General features: G+C 22.2%; 9 protein-coding genes across 9 annotated transcripts; 5 read left to right on the forward strand and 4 right to left on the reverse strand.

The window, feature by feature from the left end:
• Nucleotides 1-583: 583 nt before the first annotated feature.
• On the reverse strand, nucleotides 584-1,832 carry SRAE_2000129900 (Ribose-phosphate diphosphokinase family-containing protein; the record flags this gene model as incomplete). The annotated part of the gene is made up of 3 exons (XM_024652234.1): nucleotides 584-742; nucleotides 790-1,002; nucleotides 1,101-1,832. The coding sequence occupies 3 exons, from the start codon at nucleotides 1,830-1,832 to the stop codon at nucleotides 584-586; spliced, it is 1,104 nt and encodes a 367-aa protein (XP_024505831.1).
• A 1,209-nt stretch (nucleotides 1,833-3,041) lies between these two features.
• Nucleotides 3,042-4,997, reverse strand: SRAE_2000130000 (DNA-directed primase/polymerase protein; the record flags this gene model as incomplete). The annotated part of the gene is made up of 2 exons (XM_024652235.1): nucleotides 3,042-4,819; nucleotides 4,859-4,997. 2 exons carry the CDS (start codon nucleotides 4,995-4,997, stop codon nucleotides 3,042-3,044), a joined length of 1,917 nt encoding a protein of 638 aa, XP_024505832.1.
• Nucleotides 4,998-5,247: 250 nt separating this feature from the next.
• SRAE_2000130100 (Sodium:neurotransmitter symporter family-containing protein) lies at nucleotides 5,248-7,545 on the forward strand (the record flags this gene model as incomplete). The annotated part of the gene is made up of 2 exons (XM_024652236.1): nucleotides 5,248-6,330; nucleotides 6,376-7,545. 2 exons carry the CDS (start codon nucleotides 5,248-5,250, stop codon nucleotides 7,543-7,545), a joined length of 2,253 nt encoding a protein of 750 aa, XP_024505833.1.
• Nucleotides 7,546-10,073: 2,528 nt separating this feature from the next.
• Nucleotides 10,074-11,129, forward strand: SRAE_2000130200 (Cysteine-rich secretory protein, allergen V5/Tpx-1-related family and CAP domain-containing protein; the record flags this gene model as incomplete). Its single annotated transcript, XM_024652237.1, has 3 exons — nucleotides 10,074-10,661; nucleotides 10,707-10,898; nucleotides 10,947-11,129. The coding sequence occupies 3 exons, from the start codon at nucleotides 10,074-10,076 to the stop codon at nucleotides 11,127-11,129; spliced, it is 963 nt and encodes a 320-aa protein (XP_024505834.1).
• Nucleotides 11,130-12,304: 1,175 nt separating this feature from the next.
• Nucleotides 12,305-13,240, forward strand: SRAE_2000130300 (CAP domain-containing protein; the record flags this gene model as incomplete). Its single annotated transcript, XM_024652238.1, has 2 exons — nucleotides 12,305-12,775; nucleotides 12,824-13,240. The coding sequence occupies 2 exons, from the start codon at nucleotides 12,305-12,307 to the stop codon at nucleotides 13,238-13,240; spliced, it is 888 nt and encodes a 295-aa protein (XP_024505835.1).
• Nucleotides 13,241-13,414: 174 nt separating this feature from the next.
• On the reverse strand, nucleotides 13,415-14,860 carry SRAE_2000130400 (Homeobox protein onecut; the record flags this gene model as incomplete). The annotated part of the gene is made up of 1 exon (XM_024652239.1): nucleotides 13,415-14,860. The coding sequence occupies one exon, from the start codon at nucleotides 14,858-14,860 to the stop codon at nucleotides 13,415-13,417; it is 1,446 nt and encodes a 481-aa protein (XP_024505836.1).
• Nucleotides 14,861-16,172: 1,312 nt separating this feature from the next.
• SRAE_2000130500 (Gas41) lies at nucleotides 16,173-16,919 on the forward strand (the record flags this gene model as incomplete). The annotated part of the gene is made up of 2 exons (XM_024652241.1): nucleotides 16,173-16,398; nucleotides 16,450-16,919. The coding sequence occupies 2 exons, from the start codon at nucleotides 16,173-16,175 to the stop codon at nucleotides 16,917-16,919; spliced, it is 696 nt and encodes a 231-aa protein (XP_024505837.1).
• A 541-nt stretch (nucleotides 16,920-17,460) lies between these two features.
• On the reverse strand, nucleotides 17,461-19,306 carry SRAE_2000130600 (Serine/threonine-protein kinase polo; the record flags this gene model as incomplete). Its single annotated transcript, XM_024652242.1, has 3 exons — nucleotides 17,461-17,724; nucleotides 17,770-19,062; nucleotides 19,103-19,306. The coding sequence occupies 3 exons, from the start codon at nucleotides 19,304-19,306 to the stop codon at nucleotides 17,461-17,463; spliced, it is 1,761 nt and encodes a 586-aa protein (XP_024505838.1).
• A 948-nt stretch (nucleotides 19,307-20,254) lies between these two features.
• On the forward strand, nucleotides 20,255-20,702 carry SRAE_2000130700 (Protein of unknown function DUF953, thioredoxin-like family and Thioredoxin-like fold domain-containing protein; the record flags this gene model as incomplete). The annotated part of the gene is made up of 2 exons (XM_024652243.1): nucleotides 20,255-20,396; nucleotides 20,458-20,702. 2 exons carry the CDS (start codon nucleotides 20,255-20,257, stop codon nucleotides 20,700-20,702), a joined length of 387 nt encoding a protein of 128 aa, XP_024505839.1.
• Nucleotides 20,703-25,132: the final 4,430 nt, after the last annotated feature.

Raw genomic sequence — 25,132 nt, forward strand, 5'->3', positions numbered from 1 at the left:
ATAAGCAAGTTATTGATGAAAAACAATCTGTAATATTAATAAGTTTTTACTTATAAATAATATTATTTATAAAAAAATTTCCTTATCATTTATACTTTTTAAGTTTAAAAAAAGTAATAACATACTTTATAAAAATCAATCAAAATTTATTCATTTTAAAACAACAAAAACAATTCATAGATTTTTAAACTTTTAATACAACTATAAACAAAATTCATTATAACATTCCAAGTATTCTTGATATTATTAAACTAACTGATAAACAAGAAAAAGTTGAAAAGTTCATTATGGTTAGAGAAACATATTTTCACTAAGACAACATTAATTCAAATAGCATTTTTTCTTTTAAGATATTAATTAAAAATAGTTAAAAATAAAGTTTTCGTCAATTTATACTAATATTGTTAATGGATAAAAATTTCTTTAATTTCATATTTTTAATAGCCAAAAATGAATAAAATTCATTTTATTCATAAATAACAAATGCTTCACATTAAAATATTCACTAAAACGAACTCTAATCACACTATCTAATTAGTAATGTATTAAAATTAAAACATTTTTGTAAAAAATGACTTTTCCATTAATCATCTAAAGTAACATCTCTAAAAAGAAATCCTAGTGATTCTTTGTGGTAAATTCTTCTGATCGCTTCACATAACATAATAGATACATCAACAGTTTTTATTTTGTGGCATCTCATCTTTTGCATATCATGTGGTACAGTATTTGTAACAATAACCTGAAAATATAATAATGTTATTAATATAAAAATCAATTTAAACACACCTGATCTATACATGAATTTTCTATTAATGTAGGTGCATCTCCCGACAAAATACCATGAACAGCAACAACATAAACTTTGTAAGCTCCTCTTTTCTTTAAAACACTTGCTGCAGCAACGAATGATTGAGCTTCATCAATAATATCATCAACAATAATTGCTATTCTTCCACCAACATCACCCACAATATTCATTGGTGGACGTTCTTTAGCAAACTTAAAAAAAAATTAATTATTAATTTAGAAATATAATTTAAAAGTATATAACATAAATCATTTAAGTAATAAATTTTTCTTTGTTAATTTAAACATACCGCTGCTGGATATAATTCATAACTTGTACTTTGTTTTTTTGCATCTGCAAGAGAAGCAGAAGATGATGAAGGTCTTAAAGGTGGTGATTGACGACCATCTTCTTTAGAAATTTCTTCACTTTCTTGTTGAGATTCTTCTCCATGAATTACAGCAATACTTAAACGTAATCTATCAGCAAATGAAGTTGCTTTATGCATTGTACCAGGAGATTTAGCAACAATAACAGCATTTTTATAATCAGCAATATTCTCTTTAATATATTGTAAAAGAAAAGGTGAAGATCGAAGATTATCAACAGGTATAGAAAAAAATCCTTGTATTTCTTTTTTATATAAATCTAAAGAAACAAGACGAGAAGCTCCTGATTTACATATCATATCAGCAACTAATTTCATAGTTATAGCACTTCTTCTATACATTCTACATTGTTGAGAGTATGGCAGATATGGCATAACAACAGTTATTGTTTTACTAGATGAAGTTTTACACGCATATATCATAATTAATAATTCCATAATATTATTATTAACATCCTTATTAGCACTTTGAATGATAAAAACATGTTTACCTCTTACAGATTGTTTTATATCAACTGATGTTTCACGATTTGTTTTATTATAAACCACACAACTTCCTAAGTTATTCCCAAGAATCTCACAAACTCGTTTGGCAAGATTTGGATGAGAATTACCTGTCAAAATAACCATTCCTGTTGAGTCGTCAGCAATCATTTTTAAAGTGATACTTAGTTATACTGTAAATATTATGTTAAAAATAAAATTATTAAAAAAAATAATATAAAACAACTGATATAAATCTTTTTTTATAAAATATGATTACAAAATGCTTAAAGTATTAATATATATTGATAAAATAAAAAGATAAATAGTTATAGAAATGATCAAGTAATGAAATAACGACTAATAAATTAATTAAAAATTAAAATAAATCAAAGTTCTAGATAAATAACTTTTATATAATATTTAAAATATAAAGAAGAAGAAGAGAAAAGTATAATTAATAATTAATAACATTCATTAAATGTTTTTCAAGCAAACTATTAATTATATAAAATATTGGAAGAATGTTTATACGTTATATGGATTCGTTCACGTGTCTCTCTTGCGACATTTAAGTTTCGTGTTTCTTGGAAAAATAAAAACTTTCATTGTTATGTTTGTTTTTCTTTTACTTATCTATAATTATTACAAATTTAGGCACTTTATCTTAATGATAAAGTTAACTTTTAATATAATATACCAAAATAGAAAATGTTTTATCACTAAAGATAAGAATAGTTTAACTTTATATTATAAACAAACAAGTACACATATTTTTTAAGTCAATAGTAGGTCTAATGATTAAACAGGTTAATATTACTGATAAGGGTCTGGTCCATATTAACAAAGATAGTATTTGAAGCATTTTAAATAAAATTATGACGTTTTTTTTCAATTTTAAATCATCTTTTTATGTAGAATATTAGCAGCTGAAATGCTTTTTTTTTTGTTAGAAATGTTCTGAAAGTCTTGGATAGTTTTTTAATACATAAGAAAATTAATAAATGAAATAAAATATGAATGCAAAGTGAAAAATGTAAAATTCAATTTTTAAAAAAAGGCGGTGTGTGAAAATTGATAAAATTATTTTAAAATATTATTCAAAATTAAAATAATTTAATTATTAAAGTTAACTTTGGCTAAAACATTGAAATTCCAATAACATATGGTAATAATTGAAGTGGAAATGTTTCTATCCAAAATAACTTTTCTTATTAATAATAGTAAATTTAAGTGTTAATTTAAGCTCCTCGGAATCAATACATTTACAACTGGTAAATTCCATATTTTTAATGTTTCTGGTAGTTATTATAAATTGTCCTTATTAAATATATCGATGATTTCATTTGACAATTAGTTTTTAATTTGTTAAAATTTTCTTCATGACAATTTAAATGAATTATCCGTATCATAAGAAGTTTCTAGTATTGTTTGTTCATTTCCTGATTTGTCAGTTACGCAAATATTTTTAGTATTTTTTTTTATTAATGTGAATAAGTTGGCATCTGGATTTATAATTGATGAATCGTTTGTTGATGAGAGCGTTGAATTGAAAAAGGCGTCATTTAATGGATCTTCCTCAGAAGTAGAACATGATGAAATGTGTGATAAATGTTTGTTTGTTACCGGCATATTTGAGTTTTGATTATTTTTATCTTGCTGAAATTGATTTTCACAATTTTCATTAAAATTTGCTTGATTTATTACTGAAAATTGATGAGTTCCATAATGTGTTGGTTCTGGATTATTAACTATGGCTTTGAGATTGTCTTTATTTTTGTTATCTACTTTACCATCAATGACAACAAAATCAGAATCTTCCATTTTTTCAGATACAGTTGAAGTATAATTATTTTCGTCTAGTATTTTTGGAAACTTAAATGTGGGAGGAGTAAAAAAATCACCTTCTTGCCTACTTCTCTTTCTTGATTCTTTAACAATATATTCTTCCCTAATTTCTTTTTCAATCTCTTCAGAATTAAGAAATGAAATATTATCTCTTTCCATATTCCAAAATGAGTCGGCGAAACTATCATAAGGAGCTTGATACAATCCCATTTCTTTTAAAACATCAACAACCTCTTCAGCAATATTATGAGGAATTTCGATTCCAATAGAAGATCTTCCATTGCACTCTCTATCAAAGCATTTTTGATGGCATATCAAATTTGGATCAAAATACACTTCCCAATAAACATGATTGCTTTTATGTTCTCTTTTGATTTGAAAACAATATCTACAATCTTTAATATGATATATAATTCTTATTTTTCCTGTTTTTTTAATTCTTATAATATCCCATGCCCTAATATCTGCTGTAATGACATACTCTTTATTTTTATTAACGATAAATTCTTCCAACAAAATAAATGCCGATGTTCTTCCATAACCACTTTTAAGATAATCACAATAATCATTGTTTATTTTACACATATTATACAATAAAGCTTTACCAATTGATTTAGCCTTTGGAATTTTAACTTTTATAATTTCTTCATTTAATGTATATTCAGGAAGTGTTTTATATTTATAATAAAATCTTGGAACACAAAGAGAATCAAAAAATATTCGTTCATTAGTAGGATTTAAAATATTTTTATATTGATAAAATTTACATTCATCAGATAATTTTAGATAAGTATTTTTACCTAATTTACAGCTTAGATAAAGTCTGAAATTTCTATTTTTTGTATAAACTGCATTATCAAATATTGGGACTTTTATTTTTTCTCCAACATTATTAGTTTTACCATTATATACTAAACATATATTTTTTTCTAACATTGTAATATAAAGAAAATCAGTGAATTTTTTCATTTCAATATTACTGGAAAAAAGTTTTTGTTCTGGTAAATGAATAATTACATGTTTAGAAAATTTTGTTGGTGTAGATGATTCTAGAATTAAAAACGTCTCATCAATATTTAATTCTATATTATATTCTGACATTAAAAAATTTTTTACAGTCAAACAAAAGTTATTAAATAATTCTTTCGAATCAGCTTCTGGATTAATTTCTTTTGAATATTCCAAATCAAAGTATAATCTGCATGGTGCATCAAGAGGAATAATTTCATAAAAATTTCTTATTTCTGATTTTGTATTTAGATACCATTTAGTAAATTTTGATAAACTTGTTATTATATACTTCCTACTTCCTGAAACATTAACTCTAATTTTTCTTTATTTCCACCAACCTGAACTTTTACTTGTAGGATTTTCATATGAAAAAACTCGGAGTTTTTTTTTATTTTTCATGAAAATATCCATAACTTCATTTTGATGGTAATATGATTTAAAATGTAGTTGAACTTCTTTATCAGTAAGTGATGTCATTAAAATTTATTAAATTTTAACTCAAAATATATTTCGGATGACCTATATTCTCATTGTTATTCATTAATACTCAGGTTTTCTTTTTAGGAAGTATCTTTTTTATCAAATTAAAAAATTTATATAAAATCTTTTAGAATAATTATGTTTTTTAAATTGTAAATTTGAATTTTATTAACATTTTGAAGATAAAAAATTTTTTCACTATTTATAAATTTAATCATTTTAATAAAAATTTATAAAAATTTTTTAAATGTCAAAAATTCAAAATGAAATTAAGAAGTCAGAAGAAAGTACAGTAAATGAACAATTAACTTACCAAGTGAATCCTTTAATGCAAAATAAAAAAATTTTATTAACAGATAGTAGTACAGAAGGTGATTCTTTTTATTTATTTAAACCTACTGATAAAATTCCAACAATATTAAATAAAAATGAAAAGAAAAAAGAACCAATAGAAGATGATAATGAAGAAGAGGAAGAGGATTGTGATTTTCCAGTATTGATACAAGATTATAGTGAGCTACTAAAGTTGGAAAAAATTTTTAAAAAATCAAAATATTTTCAACTTATAAAAAGTTCTATAAAAGATAACTTGCCTTTTGAAGAAATGGAAATACCAGATCTTATTAATGATGAAGAAGCAAAATTATATTATAGAAATGTTAGTACAGCAAAAACAGAAATAATTAAAAATACTTCAAAGATAAATTTAAATAAAGTTGAAAATCATGATTTTTCTGATAGTCTTGATGTACTTGATACATCTAATGAACAAACAATTAATTCATGGTATGGGCGATTATTTAGTCTTTTAGCAGTAACAATAACACCTACATATCATTTTAATATAATAACTCTTACTATTATTTATGGAAGAGAATTTTTATCGGCTTGTGTATTTGTAACTTTATATTTTTGTATGCCATTTATGTACTTAGAAATATTAATTGGTCAATTTACGGCTGTAAATGTTTCTTCATTCTTTTCTAAAATGGCACCAGCCTGGAATATGGTTCGTATTATATTTGTAATAAATTTTTATATATCTGGTGTCTATTCTTTAATTTATGGTATCTATTCATCCACTGAAGTTTTAAATATAGTTTCTGAAATGTCTATATCAAGAACAGCTACTAATCTTTGTCATGAAAATAATAATAATACTTGTATCAAACCAGATTTAGCTTATTATTGTTTGTATGCTCCAAAAAATAAAGAATATTTTGAAGTATGCCAAATGTATAATGAACTTTTTGAAAAAGCATACTATAGGCAAGATATGGATAATATTTATAATGATAGATTTATTGAAAAATTGAACTACACATTTAGTGTAAGTATTTAATTTTTTTTTTTGTTTTTAACTTAATATTTTTAGATTATTCCACATCAAAATTATTCATTGTTTTTTTATCCATGTGTTCTTGTTGTATGGTTTTTTATAGCAATGTTTAAAAAATATGGTTATTCAAGAATAGGTGGTATAATGGCATTTTTTTATATATCATATGTTTTGTCATTATTAGGATTACTTTTTAAATTATTGTTAAGTGATTCTTTATTAAATTATTTAACATTTCTTGTATCATCTAAACCAAATATGTTTATTGATGTTGCCATTGAAATATGGATTGTAGCATTTTATCAAATGGTAAAAATATTTAAATCAGGGCAAGGTGTTGTTATGAAAATATCTTCATACTTTCCAACAAATACCAATAGTACAAATATAGCTTTTATAGTGTGTGGAATAAATTTTAGTCTTTTGCTTTTACACATAATTGTTTGGTTTAAATTTTTTGAAAATGCAGTTAATCAGGGGTCAAAAGATTATATTAGTAGCTTATTAACAATGTCTAAAAGTGATATAAGAACATATTTATCTTCAAGTTTAGCTTTATATGTTGATAATAATATAGGATATACTAGATCATTTGCTTTATTATATCATCTCATGAGTGTTGGAATATCAACATACCAAGCATTTGTTTACATTGATTTATTGGATTGTGAACTTCATAATATAGGTGTAAAACATAATAGATATGCAACAGCAAGATATAAAACAACAACAACAATAACTTTTCTATTTTTATTACTTCCAATCTTTTCTCTTATATATCCAGAAATTGGAAAAATTTTTTTCATTATTGAAGAAACATTAAATTTTGAAATATTTTTATGTTTATGGCAATTATCATTAATAATAGTTGGAGTAGGATATAATAAAATTCATTTAGTTGGTTCAGCAAAATTTTTAACACATTTATATAAATTTTTTCTTGGAAAATATTTTACTTTTTGTTTAATACCAGGATTAGTTTTACTTTTATCTGTAACATTAGAAAGAGAAATTTTAGTTGAATGGCAAATGTTTATCAGAGAAACAACAGATCCATTTTATAATAATCTGGTTAATTTATTTTTTGTATGGCTCCTAAGATTTTGTATGATTATATGGCCATTTTTTCAAATGTTACGTAATACATTTAATGGTAAAAAGTCAACATTTGCTTTTATATGTCAATTGCCAATGAGAAAACGATAATTTTCTTAATATTTGAAATTTGTTTTATAAATTTTTGAAAACTAACTTCAAACAAAAAAATAAATTAAGTGTTTACAAAAAAAAATAGATTTTTTTTATTAAATTTTCTTATAAAAAATCAATTCTAATTATTTTAATAGTTGGTTTTAAAAAAATTATTCTAATTTAATTATAATAAAATTAAAATATTTTATATTTGAAATGAAATATAAAAAAAAAAGTTTATCATTAGTTTACATCTATGACTATATAAAATAACCAACTTATATTTATATATACTTTATGGTTTCTTTTTTAATCATTAAAATATACTTTTAAATATTAAATCAAAATCACAATAATATATTTTTTCTATTTATAAATTATTTTTTCAATTTAACCTCTCTAATTATAATTTTTTCAATTAATATAGTATATTCAATATATCTTGTAGGATATTATATAAACATAACAAGAAAAATAATTTTTTTTTAAACTACAATTTTGTTCCATATTCTACAATATATGATATGGCAGATTTTATAATATCCTTTTTAAAAAAATATTTTACCATATGATGTTTATTTATTTTCTATTAGTATAAGAAAATGAAATATTTTTAAAATATGGAAAACGTTAAATACCAAAATATCTTACACTTTGTTGACAAAACTCCGAAGAAAAGTTATGAAATAAGTTAAATTATTCAGGGTCATGCTCAAAATACACCTGTTGTGGTAAACTTTTTTTAAACTTTGAAGCTGCTATTAAATACTTTACTAATAAAAAATACCATTTTATATTTTTTTCAGAATATTTAAAAAGACAAATCTATCATTTGAATTTCAATATTAACATATCTCTATGAATCTTAAAATTAAACCTTTTGTAATTTTAAAAGGGCTAGTATTAAAAATAAACATTCAGTTAAATATTAAAAAAAAATAATTTTAGTTATAAAGTATGAAGAATGGTTTTGATCAATTATGATGTTAATAGTTTTTATGAAAAAAAAATTTAGTTTATCCAAATAAAATGCAATTTTAAAAAACTTTTTTTTTTATGTTAATTTATCTTAGCTTGTAAAAGAAATTAATTTTTATAGGAAAGTTTATAATATTCCTTCATTATCTATAAAAAAAACAATGAATATTTATTAGCTAAAGAAAAAATTTATCAAATTTGGTACAATAATGAGTATTAAAATATCCCCATACACTATGTTTCTAATAGAAATTTTATATGACATAGTTAACAATTATGATTTTAAAATTAAATTTTTTAATCCAGAAACAGAAAAATTTTACTTTTGTTATAGAAAAATACAAAATATCTTAAATATGGTATGACTAAAAAAATTCAAATTTTGTAATAGTTAAATTTTATCCTAATGAAATATTTTTCGATTATTTATCAATAATGTAAAACTTCTGATATTCAATAAAGTTTAAAAATAAAAAAGATGTGTTATTTATTTGATTTTTATTCTCAAAAAAATTATTTTATAGAAAGAATAACAATATTTTATATATAAATAAAATAATCTTATTAAAAAAGATAAATTTTTTTTAAAATAATTAGTTTTCATTTATCTTTTCATACTATGTACAAAATTTTTTCTTATAACCTATGAAAAAATTTCTTAAATTTTCTACATTTTTTACTATCATTATGAAGAAAAAGAAAGCCAAAATAAATATTAAATTGTTAAAATAATTAAAATACAGGAAAAAATTTTAAAATTTTCAAAAGTATATTTTTATAAACAAGTTTAATTTTTTTTTAGTATCGAATTTGCATTTTTTTTGTTAACAACGGCACTATTTTTAATCTATTTACTTGATAAACTACCAAAAAACTTAAATATTTCTAAAAAATAAAGTTATTTTTCTAACTTTTAATTTTTGGTGCCGCTCATTATTGTTTTGGTATGACAATTATAAATTATAAAACTACTGATTCATTATATAATAATAAAATTATATAATTATTGCGTGGTTATTATAATAATTTATAAAAATATGATCACTAATTAAAACATCAAGCCATGTATTTAATTAAAAAAATTTTATTTTTAAATTCAATTATCACATTTAACATAAATTAAAAAAAATAAAAATAGTTGCAAAAAATGAAATTAAATACATAAGTTTTACAAAGTAAAAGAGAATATTTTAAACTTTCTTATAAAAAAAAATAATTGCAAATATTTTACTACAAATACAATTTATTTTTTATTTTTAATAATTTTCTATGTATTTTGAAAAGTAAATAATACTTATTTGAAATGATGTGTTAAATTATATCGATGATATAAAATAAAAAATTAATGTTTATAGTAAAATATAACTTTTATTAAATAAAAAAGTTATATTTAAGCAATGTAAAATTGTTTTGATTATTAATTATATGTATATTTTATTATCTATAAAAAAATTATGAATACGTCATTAAACTTTATATTTCTTATTTTATTTCTTCTAATTAGTGTAACTTATCAGATAAATTTAATAGGTTATTGGTTGAAAGTTGTGGGAAGAAGAAATTTTATGGAATACAATAATATAACATACAGTAATGTAGGAGACATGGTAAATCAAATGATAGTTGGCATGGATGCAAAACAAATATCAGAAACTTTTATATATATTTTGGGTCAAAAAGCTGGAACTAGTCGTTATGATTTAAAAAATATTGATTGTCAACCGATATCACAATTTATTGAAAAAATTCCAAAAAGAGTATATTATCCTATCACTAATTTTGCAAGAGATGGTGAAACTATATTCAAATGTTGTAACAAAACTTTTACAACATTTCGTGAAGCTGCTATGTTTTCTGTTAGAAAAAGTTGTCCTCTTAGATTTGGTAAAAATATGATCAAACTTTATCATATACATGATCCTCCATCTGCTATTAGCTGCCAAAATACTAGTAATTTAACACCTGTATTAAAACCTGGATTAAAACCTGTATTTAAACCTTGTATTCCTCCAAAACTTTCTTGTGCTAAATGTTTCCATTCAACTAAATGTTTACAATCTTATTCTTTAAGTCATAAGATATGGAGATTGGTTTGGGCGGATAGTGTTGTTTTTTATTTTAATGACAAAAGTTCTACTTTTTTCAAATTAAATGCAAGTTGTTTTTTTTTAATTTTTCTAAATTTTAGCTTTTTTAAGTATTTAAAAGAAATTAATCTTTACAGACAAGCTCATAATAGTCTTTCATTATCATTTAAAAATAAATATTTATCAGCTCTAGCACAACATCATGCTAATTTGTTGGCAAAAGCAAAGAAATTGACTAGCTATGGCAATCAAGTATTCGGTACAATAATGGGTATTATAGATTATCGTTACGGATCTTATTTAGTAAGAATCTGGTATGATGAAATTTATAATTATAATTACAATTCAAAGTTTCTCACCCCACAAACGGAAGAAGTTACAGCTCTTTTATGGAAAACAACAAGAATGATAGGTATTGGAATAGCCAAATGTGGTAATTTGCTTTATGTTGCGGTCAAATTTTATCCTAAAGGAAATGTCAAACAGTTATTTACAAAAAATGTCTTGCCAGTGGTAGCAGCAATGAGAGAATAATAAAAAAATTGATAATAATTATTTAATTTTTGCTCACAGAAAAAGACGTTAAAGAAACATTATAAATATTTTATCTATGCAACAAAAAAAATATGTTATTATCCAATTAAGTAATTTCATTAAATTTTTTAGCTGTTATGATTATCAATTTTTGTTAACATTTATTTTACTACCTCTAATCATACTTGTATTTTTTTTTTCAAACATTAGCAAATAGTTCTAAAAATTTTATTATTTCTTATTCTATATTTTTTTTTGTAATGTTATTTTTAAAAAAAATGCAAATATAATAGATTGTAAACTGCCATATGAATATTTTTTTTCAATTTTTTATAAGTAAATTTTTTATATTAAAAATTTAAATTGATTGTAATTAGTGTTTTGTAATGTAAAAAATTATTTTTATTTAATAAACTAATCATATAATATTAAAAAAAGGTTTATCATAAAAATTAGTTTTAAATTAAGCTAAAATTACACTTATTGAGATTATTGGTGAAAAATCGAATGATTTTTGTACTTTAATAAAAAAAATATTAATATAATAGTAATTTTTTGAATAATAATTAGAAGAAACAAATATTCAGTTTTATTATAAAAATATATTTTTTTAATCTATTTTTACACTCATTTAAATTAATAATTATAAGTTTATTCTCTATTAATAAATTTTTTTAATAATTAAAATATTTTATATTGCCTAAATTATTTTCATTTTAAAAAAAATCTTTTATAATGAGATATCCAAAAAGTAAATAATCACCTATTTTTATCCTATAATGCAAAAGGTTGTTTGAATACATGTATTCTTGTACTTCACATTTTAAGTTAGCTATTTTTAATGTTTATAAAGCTACAAATAACAATTTGTACTTATATAATATATATCATCTGTAAATATAAAAAATTTTATAATTATAATAAGTGCTTCTAGTAAAAGTATAACAATTATTTTATTATCAAAAATGAAACTTTTTTTTAAAATTTTATTTATAATTTCTACATTATTATTACAAATATATTCTCAACAATTAATAATAGAATATTGGTTAAAGGATGATATTAGAAGAAAAGCTTATGTTTATGGTTTTGATGAATTTTTTTCAAAAGAAGATTTAGTTAGAAAAATTTTATCTGATAATAAGAATATACCTTGTAACAATATTTTTATAAAAATGGTAGGTATCATAAAAACAAATGATATTCAAAGCGTTGACAGTGATTTATGTGAATCTATAACTTCATATATTTATGATAGTAATGTTGAACCTAAGAAAAAAGTTTATGAAATAACAACCATTTATGAAAATAATGTTAAAAAATATGCATGTGGTAATAAAATATATTCTAATTACGATGAAGCAGCAAGATGTCTAAAGAAAAAAAATAGGCGTGTAAGATTTGGTCTTGATAAAATTAAACCATTTAATAGATATGATCCACCAGTTAATATAAAGTATATTCCTCCATCTAAATTATCTGTTATAAATAATGGTATTATACCAAATGACGCCTGCGTACTAGGTCTTTTTTCAAAAAAATGTGTAACGAATAATATGTTTAGTAATAAAGTATGGAACAAAATTTGGGCTGGTAGTGATCCTAAATTTTATTCAAAAAATAGTTTTTCTCATTTTAAATTAAAAGTAAGTTTTTAATAATAAAATGTTAAATAATTTTTTTATTTTATAAAGTTATTTAAAGAACTTAATTTCTATAGAGCTATGCATAATGCTTATCCATTATTTGTTGATAAAACTTTAACATTCTTTGCTCAATCACAGGCATACGAGTTGTCTAAAAATGAAATGTTATATCTTGATTCTATAAGTTCAATGGGTGAAGTTGTTGGTTTTTTAAATAAAAGGCATATATCTTATCTTATGAAAATGTGGTATGATGAAATATTGTGGCATAATTTTAATTTAGAAGTTGCTCAAGAAGAATCATATGAATTTTCATCTTTAATGTGGAAAACTACCAAATTTATTGGAATTGGTATAGTAGAAAGAGGTGATTTTATTTATATATGTTTGAAATTATCTCCTAAAGGAAATATTAATGGTCTTTTTAAAAATAATATTTCTAAATCAAAAAAATTAAAGACATAAATTATTAAATAACATATATAAATAAAAGGTGTATATTTTATGTATTACAATGGTAATTGGCAAACATAAAATAGTAGTCACTAGATAATACATAATTAATATGAAAAATATTAAAGTATATACAGTATCACATGAAAAAATTTGTGACATATAAATCTAACTATACATTTCTATTTAAATATTATTTGTAACTGTTTCATATTCATTTTCCCTTATTGTTCTATCGTCTGTTTCAATATTTACTTTAGAAATTCTATTTTTTGACCTAATCCTTCTTCTACGTTCTGGAGCCATAAATTTACCACCTTCAACTAGAATTCGAAATCTTTCTCTTTCAGGTAAACATGACCATTCATGCATTCTTACAAATGTTATTCGTCCCGTTTTCAGTTGATTCCAAGGTTTTGGATTTCGTAACATATCTGATAAAGTTCCTTGACTTCTGTTTAAAACTTTTCTAGCAAAAGTTGATTGTGAAATAGAATATCTTTTTAATTCATCAGCCACAAAACGACACAACTCTTGAGTATCAATATCTAATGATGTATCAGATAAACAATCAGATTCTCTTCCACTATCATATTGTTCCAAAAATGAAATTAAAAAAGGATTTTCAGAATTATTTGTATTAGGATGATGCCTATCACTATCTTCATTAACTAAATAGTTAGATTCACGTGAACGTTCAATATTTGTATTTGAAACTGAAGAAATTTGCCTTCTAGCTAATAATGGTGATGGAGATCGACACATTTGTGAATTTCTATTATTTGTTATATCATCAAAGATTGAATTATGTGATAAATTATTAACTGTTGATTTTTTTTTTAAATTTTCAGATGATCCTTCAAATCTTGAATATACTTTTAAATTTGGAGAAGAAGATTGCTTTACACAAATATTTCTATGATTATTAAATTGTGTATATACATGTTCCTGAGCAACTTCTCTAATACTACAAAAATTTCTATCTGGTATTACAAATTCATGTCTATTATATTGTACAATACGATGTTCTGGTAGATTATCATTACTTCTAAAATATTGTTTTGGTATTTCCAAATTTTGATGAGAAATAGTTTGTTTGTCAAAATTTCCTCCATAATAACTATTTTTTTCATCCAACAATCTATTACGTCCACAACAACAACATCGTGTAACAATTTTCTCAGTTACAGGTGAATGATTTAAAGGTGGTCTACAACCATTACCTACTTTATTATATTCAATTGATTTTGGATTATCAGAATTGATATTCCATGGATATTGTCTATTCAATTTTGAAGGAAGATAATTTTGACGAGTCCTTCGAAATTGTGAATAAATTGGATTTTGTTGTGAAACATGTTGATAATTTGTCCCTTTGAATCCTGAAGATAAAATTATGGGACCCTTGACAAATTGTTGATCTTCTCCATATCGTTGATGGGTACCTTTTTTAAAAGATCTTTTATTACTATTACCCTCATTATATAAAACAAGATCAGTAGCAACTGGATTTTTTATTTCATCAGGAAAATTACAATTCTGTTGTTGTCTATTTGTTTGAGGTTGATAATCAGATACTCCATAACTTTTGGAACTGTCACCAGTTGATATATATTTTGTTTGATAAGCCATTATGACGATAATAAGGTAAACAAAAGACCCTAAATTGAAATAATTAGTATTACGACTATTATATATGGATAATCAACAAACCTTTTTACAAAATTGGTTTTTTAATAAATTTTTAAATTTCAAAAGTGATAACAATTATGAAAGAATCCCAATTACAGGGATTATTTAGTCGTGATAAGAGTGGTATTTTGGTGAGAGGTTTTAATTCGAAGAAAAAAGTAAATTTGATTATCTTAATATTTGATAAATTTCGTCAATTTTATTTTTTTAACAATTATAATACCCAAAAAGTTTATTTATAAAACAAAAAATATATAATGAATATATATAGACTAAAAATTTCTGTTCCAGAGGATTTTTGGATAAATAATATATAATTGAAAACTTGTGTTATAGTTAGGATCCTATTGTGTTATCATTAAAATTCTATATCAATATTACTTTTCTTTCTATACAACATTATTTCAAATAATATTAATTTCAACTAATTTAAGTATTACTTTTCAAATTTTCTTTACAAATAATATATTTTTATCAAAAAAAAATAAGTAAATTAATTGTATTAATTTTTAAGATTCTCATATTATAATTCATTGTAAATTTTTAATAATACATTTGTTTTTGACTTTTTAAACATTTTTGATAAAACTTGTAACAACAACATTTATATCAATAAATTGGTTTTTCTATTTTAATCTTTATTGATAAATCTCTATTTTAATGCCATTGTGTTACTGGAAAATTAGAAATTGGTAAAAAAAATGTGTTATTCTCTGTTTGAATTTTAAATAAGCTTCTCATTGTTTGTATGAAAACTAAAAAAAAAAGTTTTTAAAAATGTGTCAAACAATTTTTACATAATTGATCTTAAAAATATTTTCTTTTACTTAAAGAATTTTAAGTAATGGTCTATTTTTCTTTTTTTTTAAACAACTTATAGGATGAAACTAAAATGTTGCATTTTCTTAAAACTAAAGAATAAAAAAATTTTAAAAATATGCCAATTTACAAGTACATTTGTGTATATATTTATGTTTTAATTGTATTTTAAAAAAAAGTAATGTAATTAAATCAAAATAATTATTGATGCTTATTCTTTTTTTTAAATATTAAGAAAACAATATTCATTTTAAAAAAATGTCTTTAGTATAATCCACTTATTTGGTATACTTAAAAGTCTTCCAACTAATACATTTATTTGTTTCTCAAGAATGGGATTACGTGTCTTTTACTATTTTCAAGTATCTTTTTTTTAATTTTTAAACAAATTATTATCTAATTGTATTTCTTATTTAAAGTATCAAAATATAAAATGGAAAATATTAGTAAAAAAGTAAAGGAAGAAAAAAAAATAATTAAACCTATTGTTATTGGAAATATATCAAAACCATTAGATAAACCTATTACCGATTCTTGTGGTAAATCTCGAACTCATGAATGGATGATATTTGTTAAACCATATTTAAATGAAGACATTTCTAAATACATTAAGAAAATTCAATTTAAGTTACATGAAAGTTATGATAACAATGTTAGAGGTGCTTTGTGTGATTATAAAATATATAATTTTAATTGTTTTTTAATTTTAGTTGTTGAAACACCCCCATACCAAGTTTGTGAAACATGTTGGGCTGAGTCAGAAGTTATGATAAAGATATTTTTTATTGATTCAGGTGAAAAACCTATAACTTTATACCATTATGTTAGAATCAAAGAAGACGGGGCAACTTTTGTTGGTGAGGATGGTACAATTGTAGCTGAACACTATGATGAATTAATATTTAAGGAACCTTCACCTTTGATGGAACGTTCATTAATAGAAGCTGTTAAAAAAAATGAAGTCAATAATAGTCAATTTTGGACAAATTTTGAAAATAGCAAAAAAATTCAAATGGAACAAATAATTAAAGCTAGAAAAATAATTCAAAAAGAAATTGATGATTTGAAAAAAAGTATTATTGATGGTCAAGAGCTCTTAAGGACAAAATCAAAAGAATTACAAAACATATTAAATTCTAAGGAAGAAAGTGATACATCACAAGGAAGAGAATATAGATGAATAATAGTTAATTTTAATAATTACAATTTATTTTGGTACTCGAAATGTTTATGTAAAAAAAAAAAAACTAAAAACAACATTTTTATTATATTTATAAAAATATTATATGTGTTAACATTGAATCAACATATAAACAATTACCGATGATATTATTAGTAGCCTAAATATTAGAATATTTTAAAATTAAATGCTACATAACATAAATAACCGCCAATTTGTAAAATATTATTAAAAAGAGTGTACTTCATTCAGTAAGTAGTTCAAAAAAAAAAACTACAACTCTATCAAGACAAAAAAAATACATCACATGAAATAAGGGGAAAACGAATAATACAATAAATTACTCCATTCAATCAAATTTTTAATATGGTAGAAAAACTACAAAATCAGATGTTCTATACAATAAAAAAAGAGTAACATTACCTTTATATTAGAAAAAAAATACAATACAAGTAATTAACTCTTTTCTTAATAACATTCTTATATTTGTTTTACATCCTGTTAGTCATAAAATAAGATAAGCACCAAAATTAAAATATAATTATTTCACTACTTTATATGCCCTTACATCAGGAGCATAGGCAGCTTCAATGGCAGTATAATCAATTTTGTTGTTTCCAGGTGGATTTTGACTAGGACTCAACATTCTTTCTACAATGTGCTTGGTGTACTGAATCTTACGAAGAAGAGATGCTTCACATCCAACTTTCGAAAGATAATCAAATTTATATGTCTTAAGATTTTTGTCTGATCCAATAAATGACACAGCACCCATGTGTGGACAAACAACTAATTTAGCATGATCCTAAAAAAAACAATGTATAAAAAAAGATACAATTATTTAACTTACAGAAAAGAAATTTATTTGCAATGTACCACTGGTAAGATGGAGAACAATAGCAGCTTTAGTTCTAAACCACGTTCTTAATACAGGTAAACGAGCTAGTTCATCACCCTCCCTAGGTGCAGTTGTAACAGCACGGACCAAATGTTCACGCATGTATCTTCTGAAATATTTCAAAAGTGTTATCTTTTTTTCCAAAGCTTTTGGATAATCATTTATAGTAAAATAATACTCCGAATTGTTACGCTCACAATATTGTATCTGTTCACCTGCTGCGTCAATAACCAATTTTGTAGCATCATTAAAAAGAACACCAACTGAATTGTCTGAAAGTTGATAGCCAAGTCCATATTTATCAGAGTAATCTACCCACTTTGAAATAAAGTAAACCGGTGTTGACGCTGGATGGAGTGCTTCATCCATTACTTCTGAACTAACTTCTTCTATAGGATTACTAAATAAGGTACAAAGTTGATTGTTTAATTCTCCCAAGTACCAGTCATCACGTTCTTTAACTACTGGTGTTTGGTGATTCATTGGATTTAATGGAGTTCTTTGAATGTTTCCTGGTTGAACAGTTGGTAATCTATTGTCTTGTCGTGCTGGTGAATTACAGAATTTAGGTGCCATTGTAAGACAAGATGTTGGTAGACGTACAGGTAAATCTCCCCTCTTAAAAAAATTAAATTCAAAGATGTCTTTGACATGTGGACGTTGTGCTGGATCAGCATGAAGAAGATTTTTAATTAATTGTTTAGCATCTGAAGAAACAATTGGTGGAACTACATAACTGTTAGTTTTGATACGACTGTAAGTATCTTTCAATGATAACGTTTCGAATGGAGGTCTTCCAACAAGAAGTGTATAAAGAATACATCCAATGGCCCAAATATCAACTTCAAAACTGTGTCCACGTTTATCAAGCATTTCTGGTGCAATATAATTTGGTGTTCCACATAATGTTTTTTTTCTTTCTCCATCAGATTCAACAACAGTTGCCAGACCAAAATCTCCTACCTTAACATCCATTAATTCACTTAAGAAAAGATTCCCAAGTTTCAAATCACGATGAATCACATTACGTCCATGAAGATATGAGACAGCATCAACTATTTGTTTTGTAAAATAACGAGCCTCAGGTTCTGTGACAGTTTTCCTACGTTTGTGAAGTTCCATAAGCGACCTTCTCGGACAAAGCTCCAATAAGATATAAACATTGTCATCATCTTCAAAATAGTCAAACATCTTTACAACATGAGGATGATTTAATGATTTTTGAATATCAATTTCTTGTGCCATCTAAAATATTGGTAATCGTAAAATAATCTAATCAACTTACTTTATCCTTTTGTGGCTTCCTTGTCAACAAAGCTTTAGGTACAACTTTACCAGCAACAATTTCACCTATTTTATTATCGATGAGCTCGTAGCATCTTGCGAAACCACCTTTTCCTAAATATTTCCCACGATTGTAAACCTTGCCATTTTTTTTATCAACAATTTGTAGTGGTACCTCTTTTTGTGGTTTATTTCTATCAGACATGATATTACTTATTTCCTAAAAAAGGTATATATTAAAAATTATATTAAAAAATATTAATTCAACGTAATACAAGAATGATGACATAAGAAAATTAACTTAAAGGAATGCTATCGTACAGGGGAATGCCGCATTAAGACTTTTTAATCACGCTATTCCAAAACAATCATTTTTCCCGCACAAGTTACATAGTTACTTTGGAATAAAGTTTTCATGGTAACTAGATCTATTACTGGTATTAGTCTTAACAATAAGTTAAGAGCGTATTCATTTTGTAGCCTACTGCTCTCCCTTTTTTTTTTTTTGAAAAATTGTAGTACTAGTATCATAATGTTAAAACTTTTTTTTAAATAAAAAAAAACTTACCTTTTATAGTTTTGTATGCTGGTACAAAAAAAAGGAATAATTTTGTTGTGGTGGTATATCGTATTTTTATTAAAAATATACTACAAGTTGTTTTTGTTACTATATTTGGGTTAAAATTTGACTACTCAGAAGGTTGATTTTTCAAATTTTCAATTTTTTTTTTCTGTTGTTTTATTTGTTTTTAATAAACTTATTTTTATGATATTGTGTTATTTTAAAAAATTTGTATTGTATATTAATAAGTAAATTGATTGGTTTTCTTTGTGATATAGATAATTTTCTCAATTATACATAATTTCCCTTTTTATGGTCAAATTTTTTAAAGTTTGATAATATATGTATGTATTCCTTTGATAATGACGTTTGCATATATATATAATAAAATTGACGTTTTGATAAGTACACTTTTTTAAGTATTATCTTTTGATAAGATGGATATATTATTATATTATTAAGTTAGGTTATTTTTGAAGATGGTGTTTTGAGATAAGTACATTATTATGACATTCGTTTGTTTATATATTTATATAAATAGGAAATATATAAGTTAATAATTTTTGAAGTTTTTTTTTTAGTCTTAGAAGTATGACTTTTAGTAATTTAATTGTTAATGGGTATGATGAATTGAAGAAAACTATTCTTTCTAATAAAGGGAGGCGTATTTTTGTTTTATTTACCGGATCGAAAAACAGTGATGGTGTATCATGGTGCCCAGATTGCGTTGAAGGTAGGTTAAAATAGTACTCTATTTTTTTTTGTTTCCTACTAGAGTATAATAAATATTTTAGCTGAACCTGTAATCGAAGAGGCAATAGAAAAAGATTTGACAAAAGAGGAAAATGTTACCTTCATAACATGTTTTGTTGGTGAACGTGCTTACTGGAAAGATATGGAGAATCCATTTAGAAAAGATGATGAATTTAAAGTTAATTGTATTCCAACTCTTATTGAGATTGGAGTTAAAGGAAAACGCTTAACAGAAGAACAACTTCAAAATATGGTTCTTCTGAATGAATTTTTCTTTGATGAATGATTCATGATAAAGTACAGACAATGTATCTGTTGAAAAATTCTGGTACCTATTTATTTTGGTAGGACCATTTTTTTTTTGATAAAATTAATTAATTATATTTTTGTTTATTTTAACTATGTTAATTTTAAATTATAATTTTTTTTCTTAGCAGATATAAAAGTCTTTATATAATGATGAGAAATATGATTTTTCAAAATATAGAATAACTTTTCAGAACATCATATTAAATCTTCCTAAAAGAATTTTAACTTTTAAAATTAAAAAAAAAATAATAAAAACAATGAAGTCTTGAAATAAAATTTATAAAAATATGTAAAATAATAAAAAAAAGGGAATTTGAATAATTATAAGTGTAATCACTAAAATGATATATAGTTTAGAATGATGTAAACAATTCTTTTAAAAAAACTTTAGTTTGACAATTGAAATTAAAAGATAAATAATCTTTTTGTAGCCAGAGTCTTAAAAACGTTATAAGGCAAAATTTAAAAAAAAAATTATTATTTATATAACTTTAAATTATAATAATTACAAACATGTTAAAGTGGAAAATGATTTTTATGAAAAAATGTTTGATTTCTAAAATTTTGCTTTAAAGAGATAAATTTCATATGATAATTAAGAAGAGGAAAAAATTAATAATTTTGTTTTGCAATTAAGGTACTAACAATTTAATTTTATAGAATAGTAGAGAAAAATTTGGAGCACATAATATTAAGGATTCAAAAAATTATGAAATTTAAAATTTATTTCATACTTTAACAATAAAAAATTGATTTTATTCAAAAAATTCTTAATAACTTATTTGAAAATAACAATGTTAATATTCTAATTTAAGAGAGACGTTAAGATATTTTTTATGAGTCAATTCCAAGTAGATTCTTCAAAAATAACAATTCATGATCTTATAAATTAAAAAAAATAACTTTATCTTTGTAATGTAAAAGTTATTTATTGTAAATTTTAACATAGTTAATTATTATTTTTTAAAATAAATTGTAGAGATATAAAAAAATTTAAATTTTTAAGTTAAAAATATATATAATCAATTAATTTATTATCATACTTAGAAATTTTTTCTTTAAATTTAAAAAAAAATCATTGACAGTCTAATAAAATATGGTATTTTTTTTAAAGAAAAAAAAAAATAAAGAATTCTGCCCAACATTGATATAAATTTGCTTGATAAAAATAGTAAATATATACTAAATTTATAATTCATAGAGGTATTTATCAATATAAAGTATTGCCTATGGGATTAACTGGTTCTTCTGATAAATTTCAAGATATTATATATATATATATATATGATACTTCAAAATTTAGGTGATTGTTACGTATACCATATTGACTTTTTAAAAAGTGATTTATACATATATGTATAATATTTTATTTTATTTTCATAACTAATCACTCAAAGATAAATAAAACAATTTTTATTGCATTTTTGCTTTGTTATACAAAAAAATAAAAAATAGATAGAGATTCATAAAAAAAAAATAACGTAAACTTAATGTTATGCTTTTTGGATTAGAATTTTTTTTCTATCAAGAGGATTATATATCTTTCCTATCATATTATATTTGTAACATGTAGTAATACAAAACATGCTTCGTATGTACTTTTTTTTTCATGTCCTTTTGAAATTAAAAGTAATAAGAATAGGATTCTTTATATATATTTACTTTCATGAAATATGGTAAAGATTTATTTTTTTTTTTTTGTTACAAAAAATTATATTGTATTTTTTGTCATATTATAAAAATGCATGTGTCTCTTTATATTTCTCCGCCATCTTTTTTTTTTTTTTTCTATTTGTATTTGAAATAAAATTTTCGAAAAAAGATGTTAAGAAAATTTAGTTTTTTTTACTATATCACTTGTTATTTCTAAATAAAGGAAATGTTAAATTAAATTTCGGTATTGTGTGTAGTCATAAAAAAAAAATTTTCTTTTGATTTAATAATCTCTATTTTTTTTAATCCATTTTGAAAGAAGAAAATCAAAGGAGAAAGAAAATAAAAAAGAAAGAAAATTGCTTATAAATTATCATTATCTTATATTAGAGTATCTTATATTTATCTATCATTTTTTTAACAAATTTATTTTTATATATATATAGTTTTAAAAGTTTCCTCAAAAAATTTTTTTATTTTTTTTTGATGTAAAATACCTAAAATTTTTACTATATATTGTTGTTATATTTATTTTAAAAAAATTTTTAGTGAAACACAGATATAGTAATTGCATTTTGTATAGAAAATAATAATTCTTTAATTTTAAAGTTTGTTTAAAGTTTATGTTAATTATTAGTACTAAATTTCATTTTTATTAAAAAAAATTTTTTTTTAATGTTTCTCTTTTTTTTTTAGTTATTTTATGTTAATTAGATTATCAAAGAAAAAATTATTAGATTATAAATAAAGAAATTCAAAAGCATTAAATGTTACTTCCTTTTTAAGGGCAAAATACTTTCATAATAATAATAATAATAATAATAATAATAATATTTACATTATATATTCAAAGATGATTAAAAAAAATTTTTTTTTAGTTTTTAAAAATTTTATCTCATCCAATTTATGTATTATATATTGTAGATATAAAATAAAAACAGATGTGATAATTTATGATTAATATTTAATTGCTATAATAATATTTTTAAGAATGAAAAATTAAATAGATATTGATATAAATTTATATCAATTCATTAAAGTTTAGGCATAAAATATCACTATAGTTCCCTAATGAATTATAAAATATTAGATATATAACAAAATATCTAAGGTTACTTTTTTTTTTTTAATTCATTTTTATAAGATAATCATTAAAAATACTTATTTTTTTTTATTTTTTTATTTTATACTCCCTCAAGACGTTGATATATAAGAGAGTATATATACTTATCAAGTTACTTGACATTTTTACCAAATTAATTTACATTTAAAATATTTAATTTTAAAAAGAAATATATTTATAAAATAAAAAGTAAATATTGTAGATGTAAAATAAAAGTTGAACTTGAAGATATAATTTTACATGTGAAAGTTTTACATTACCAATTTATAATACAAGATGAGCATAATGTATATATTTTTATATAAATATTTTTTTTTTTAAAACCCAATATGATAGATAAAAGTATTATATTTGTAGGAAATTTATTAATTAATTAATAAATAAATACTTTTATCATGGTTTAGTTTTATTTTATTATTACTTTATTTATATTTATTTTAAAAAAGTTTATTCTTTCATTTAAAATATTATTACTTCAATTCAATAAAATACACATATTTTAATGAAAAATTTTGCCGATTTTATATATTATAATTTTTTCTTAAAAACTTATGTGTGATAATTATTAATATTTATTTTATTGTATAGTTTCATTTGAGTGGCCCATATTATTATTATATAATTTTTATAAAATATTTATTTTAGTATCATTAATATTTTTTTGTTTGATTATTATCAGATGATTTAATGATTGATGATTTTTATATCTTTTAATAGTTTTTATTTCATAATCCTACCTTTTGTTATGATATTGAAATAATGTATATACTTAAAAAAATGAACAAAAATATTAATGTAAAAGATTATTATAAGATTTATTATTATGCTTTATATTTATATATTAACAGCTGCGTTTAAGAAAAAGTATGCTTATATGATTTTTCAAGTTAAATAAAATTTGTATTCATAGTGATAATCAACATAAAAAAAATTATAATTTAAAAAAAATTAATTTTTTAAAAGTATTTGGTATTCTAATAATAATTATAATTGAATACATAAATCACCTTTTTTTTATAATTTTAACTTGAACCTTTCATCATTATAATTGCTAGTTAAAAATAATCTACTGTAGGTGTTTTTTCAATTAGTGCAATCCAATTAAATTATATAAATATAAATATATATTAATCTTAATAAATGAATGATAAATAAATGTTTTTCTGACGTATTGTTAATATTTATATTTTTGTATTAATATATATTTTTATTTAAAAATATATTTATTAAAAGAGAAAAAAAAAATTTTTTTTCTATATGTATATACATATATATATGTATTCAATTTTATAAGTTTTTTTTTTTTATATTTCCTCAGGAAGGTCTATTGTTATCCTTAATTATTTATTTTATCAAAATATTTTACTATCATTTTATTAACTTTACTACTATTTTTTAGTATTCTAAATACCATAGTAATATTTTTAACATTTTTAATATATCTTATTTCTTTAACAAGTAAAAATTCTCCTTCAACAGAAAATATATCATTTCTTATTTGCCCTGATATCACACAGAAGAGGTTCCACCTCTTTTCTGTCACAGAGGTTTTCTTTCAACAAAAATTTTGAAGCAAAAATTTTTATAAAGAAGGAATAAGAAGAAGACGATGATGATAACAGTAATAGTAG

The sequence above is a fragment of the Strongyloides ratti genome, assembly GCF_001040885.1.
Source record: "Strongyloides ratti genome assembly S_ratti_ED321, chromosome : 2".
Lineage (NCBI taxonomy): Eukaryota > Metazoa > Nematoda > Chromadorea > Rhabditida > Strongyloididae > Strongyloides > Strongyloides ratti.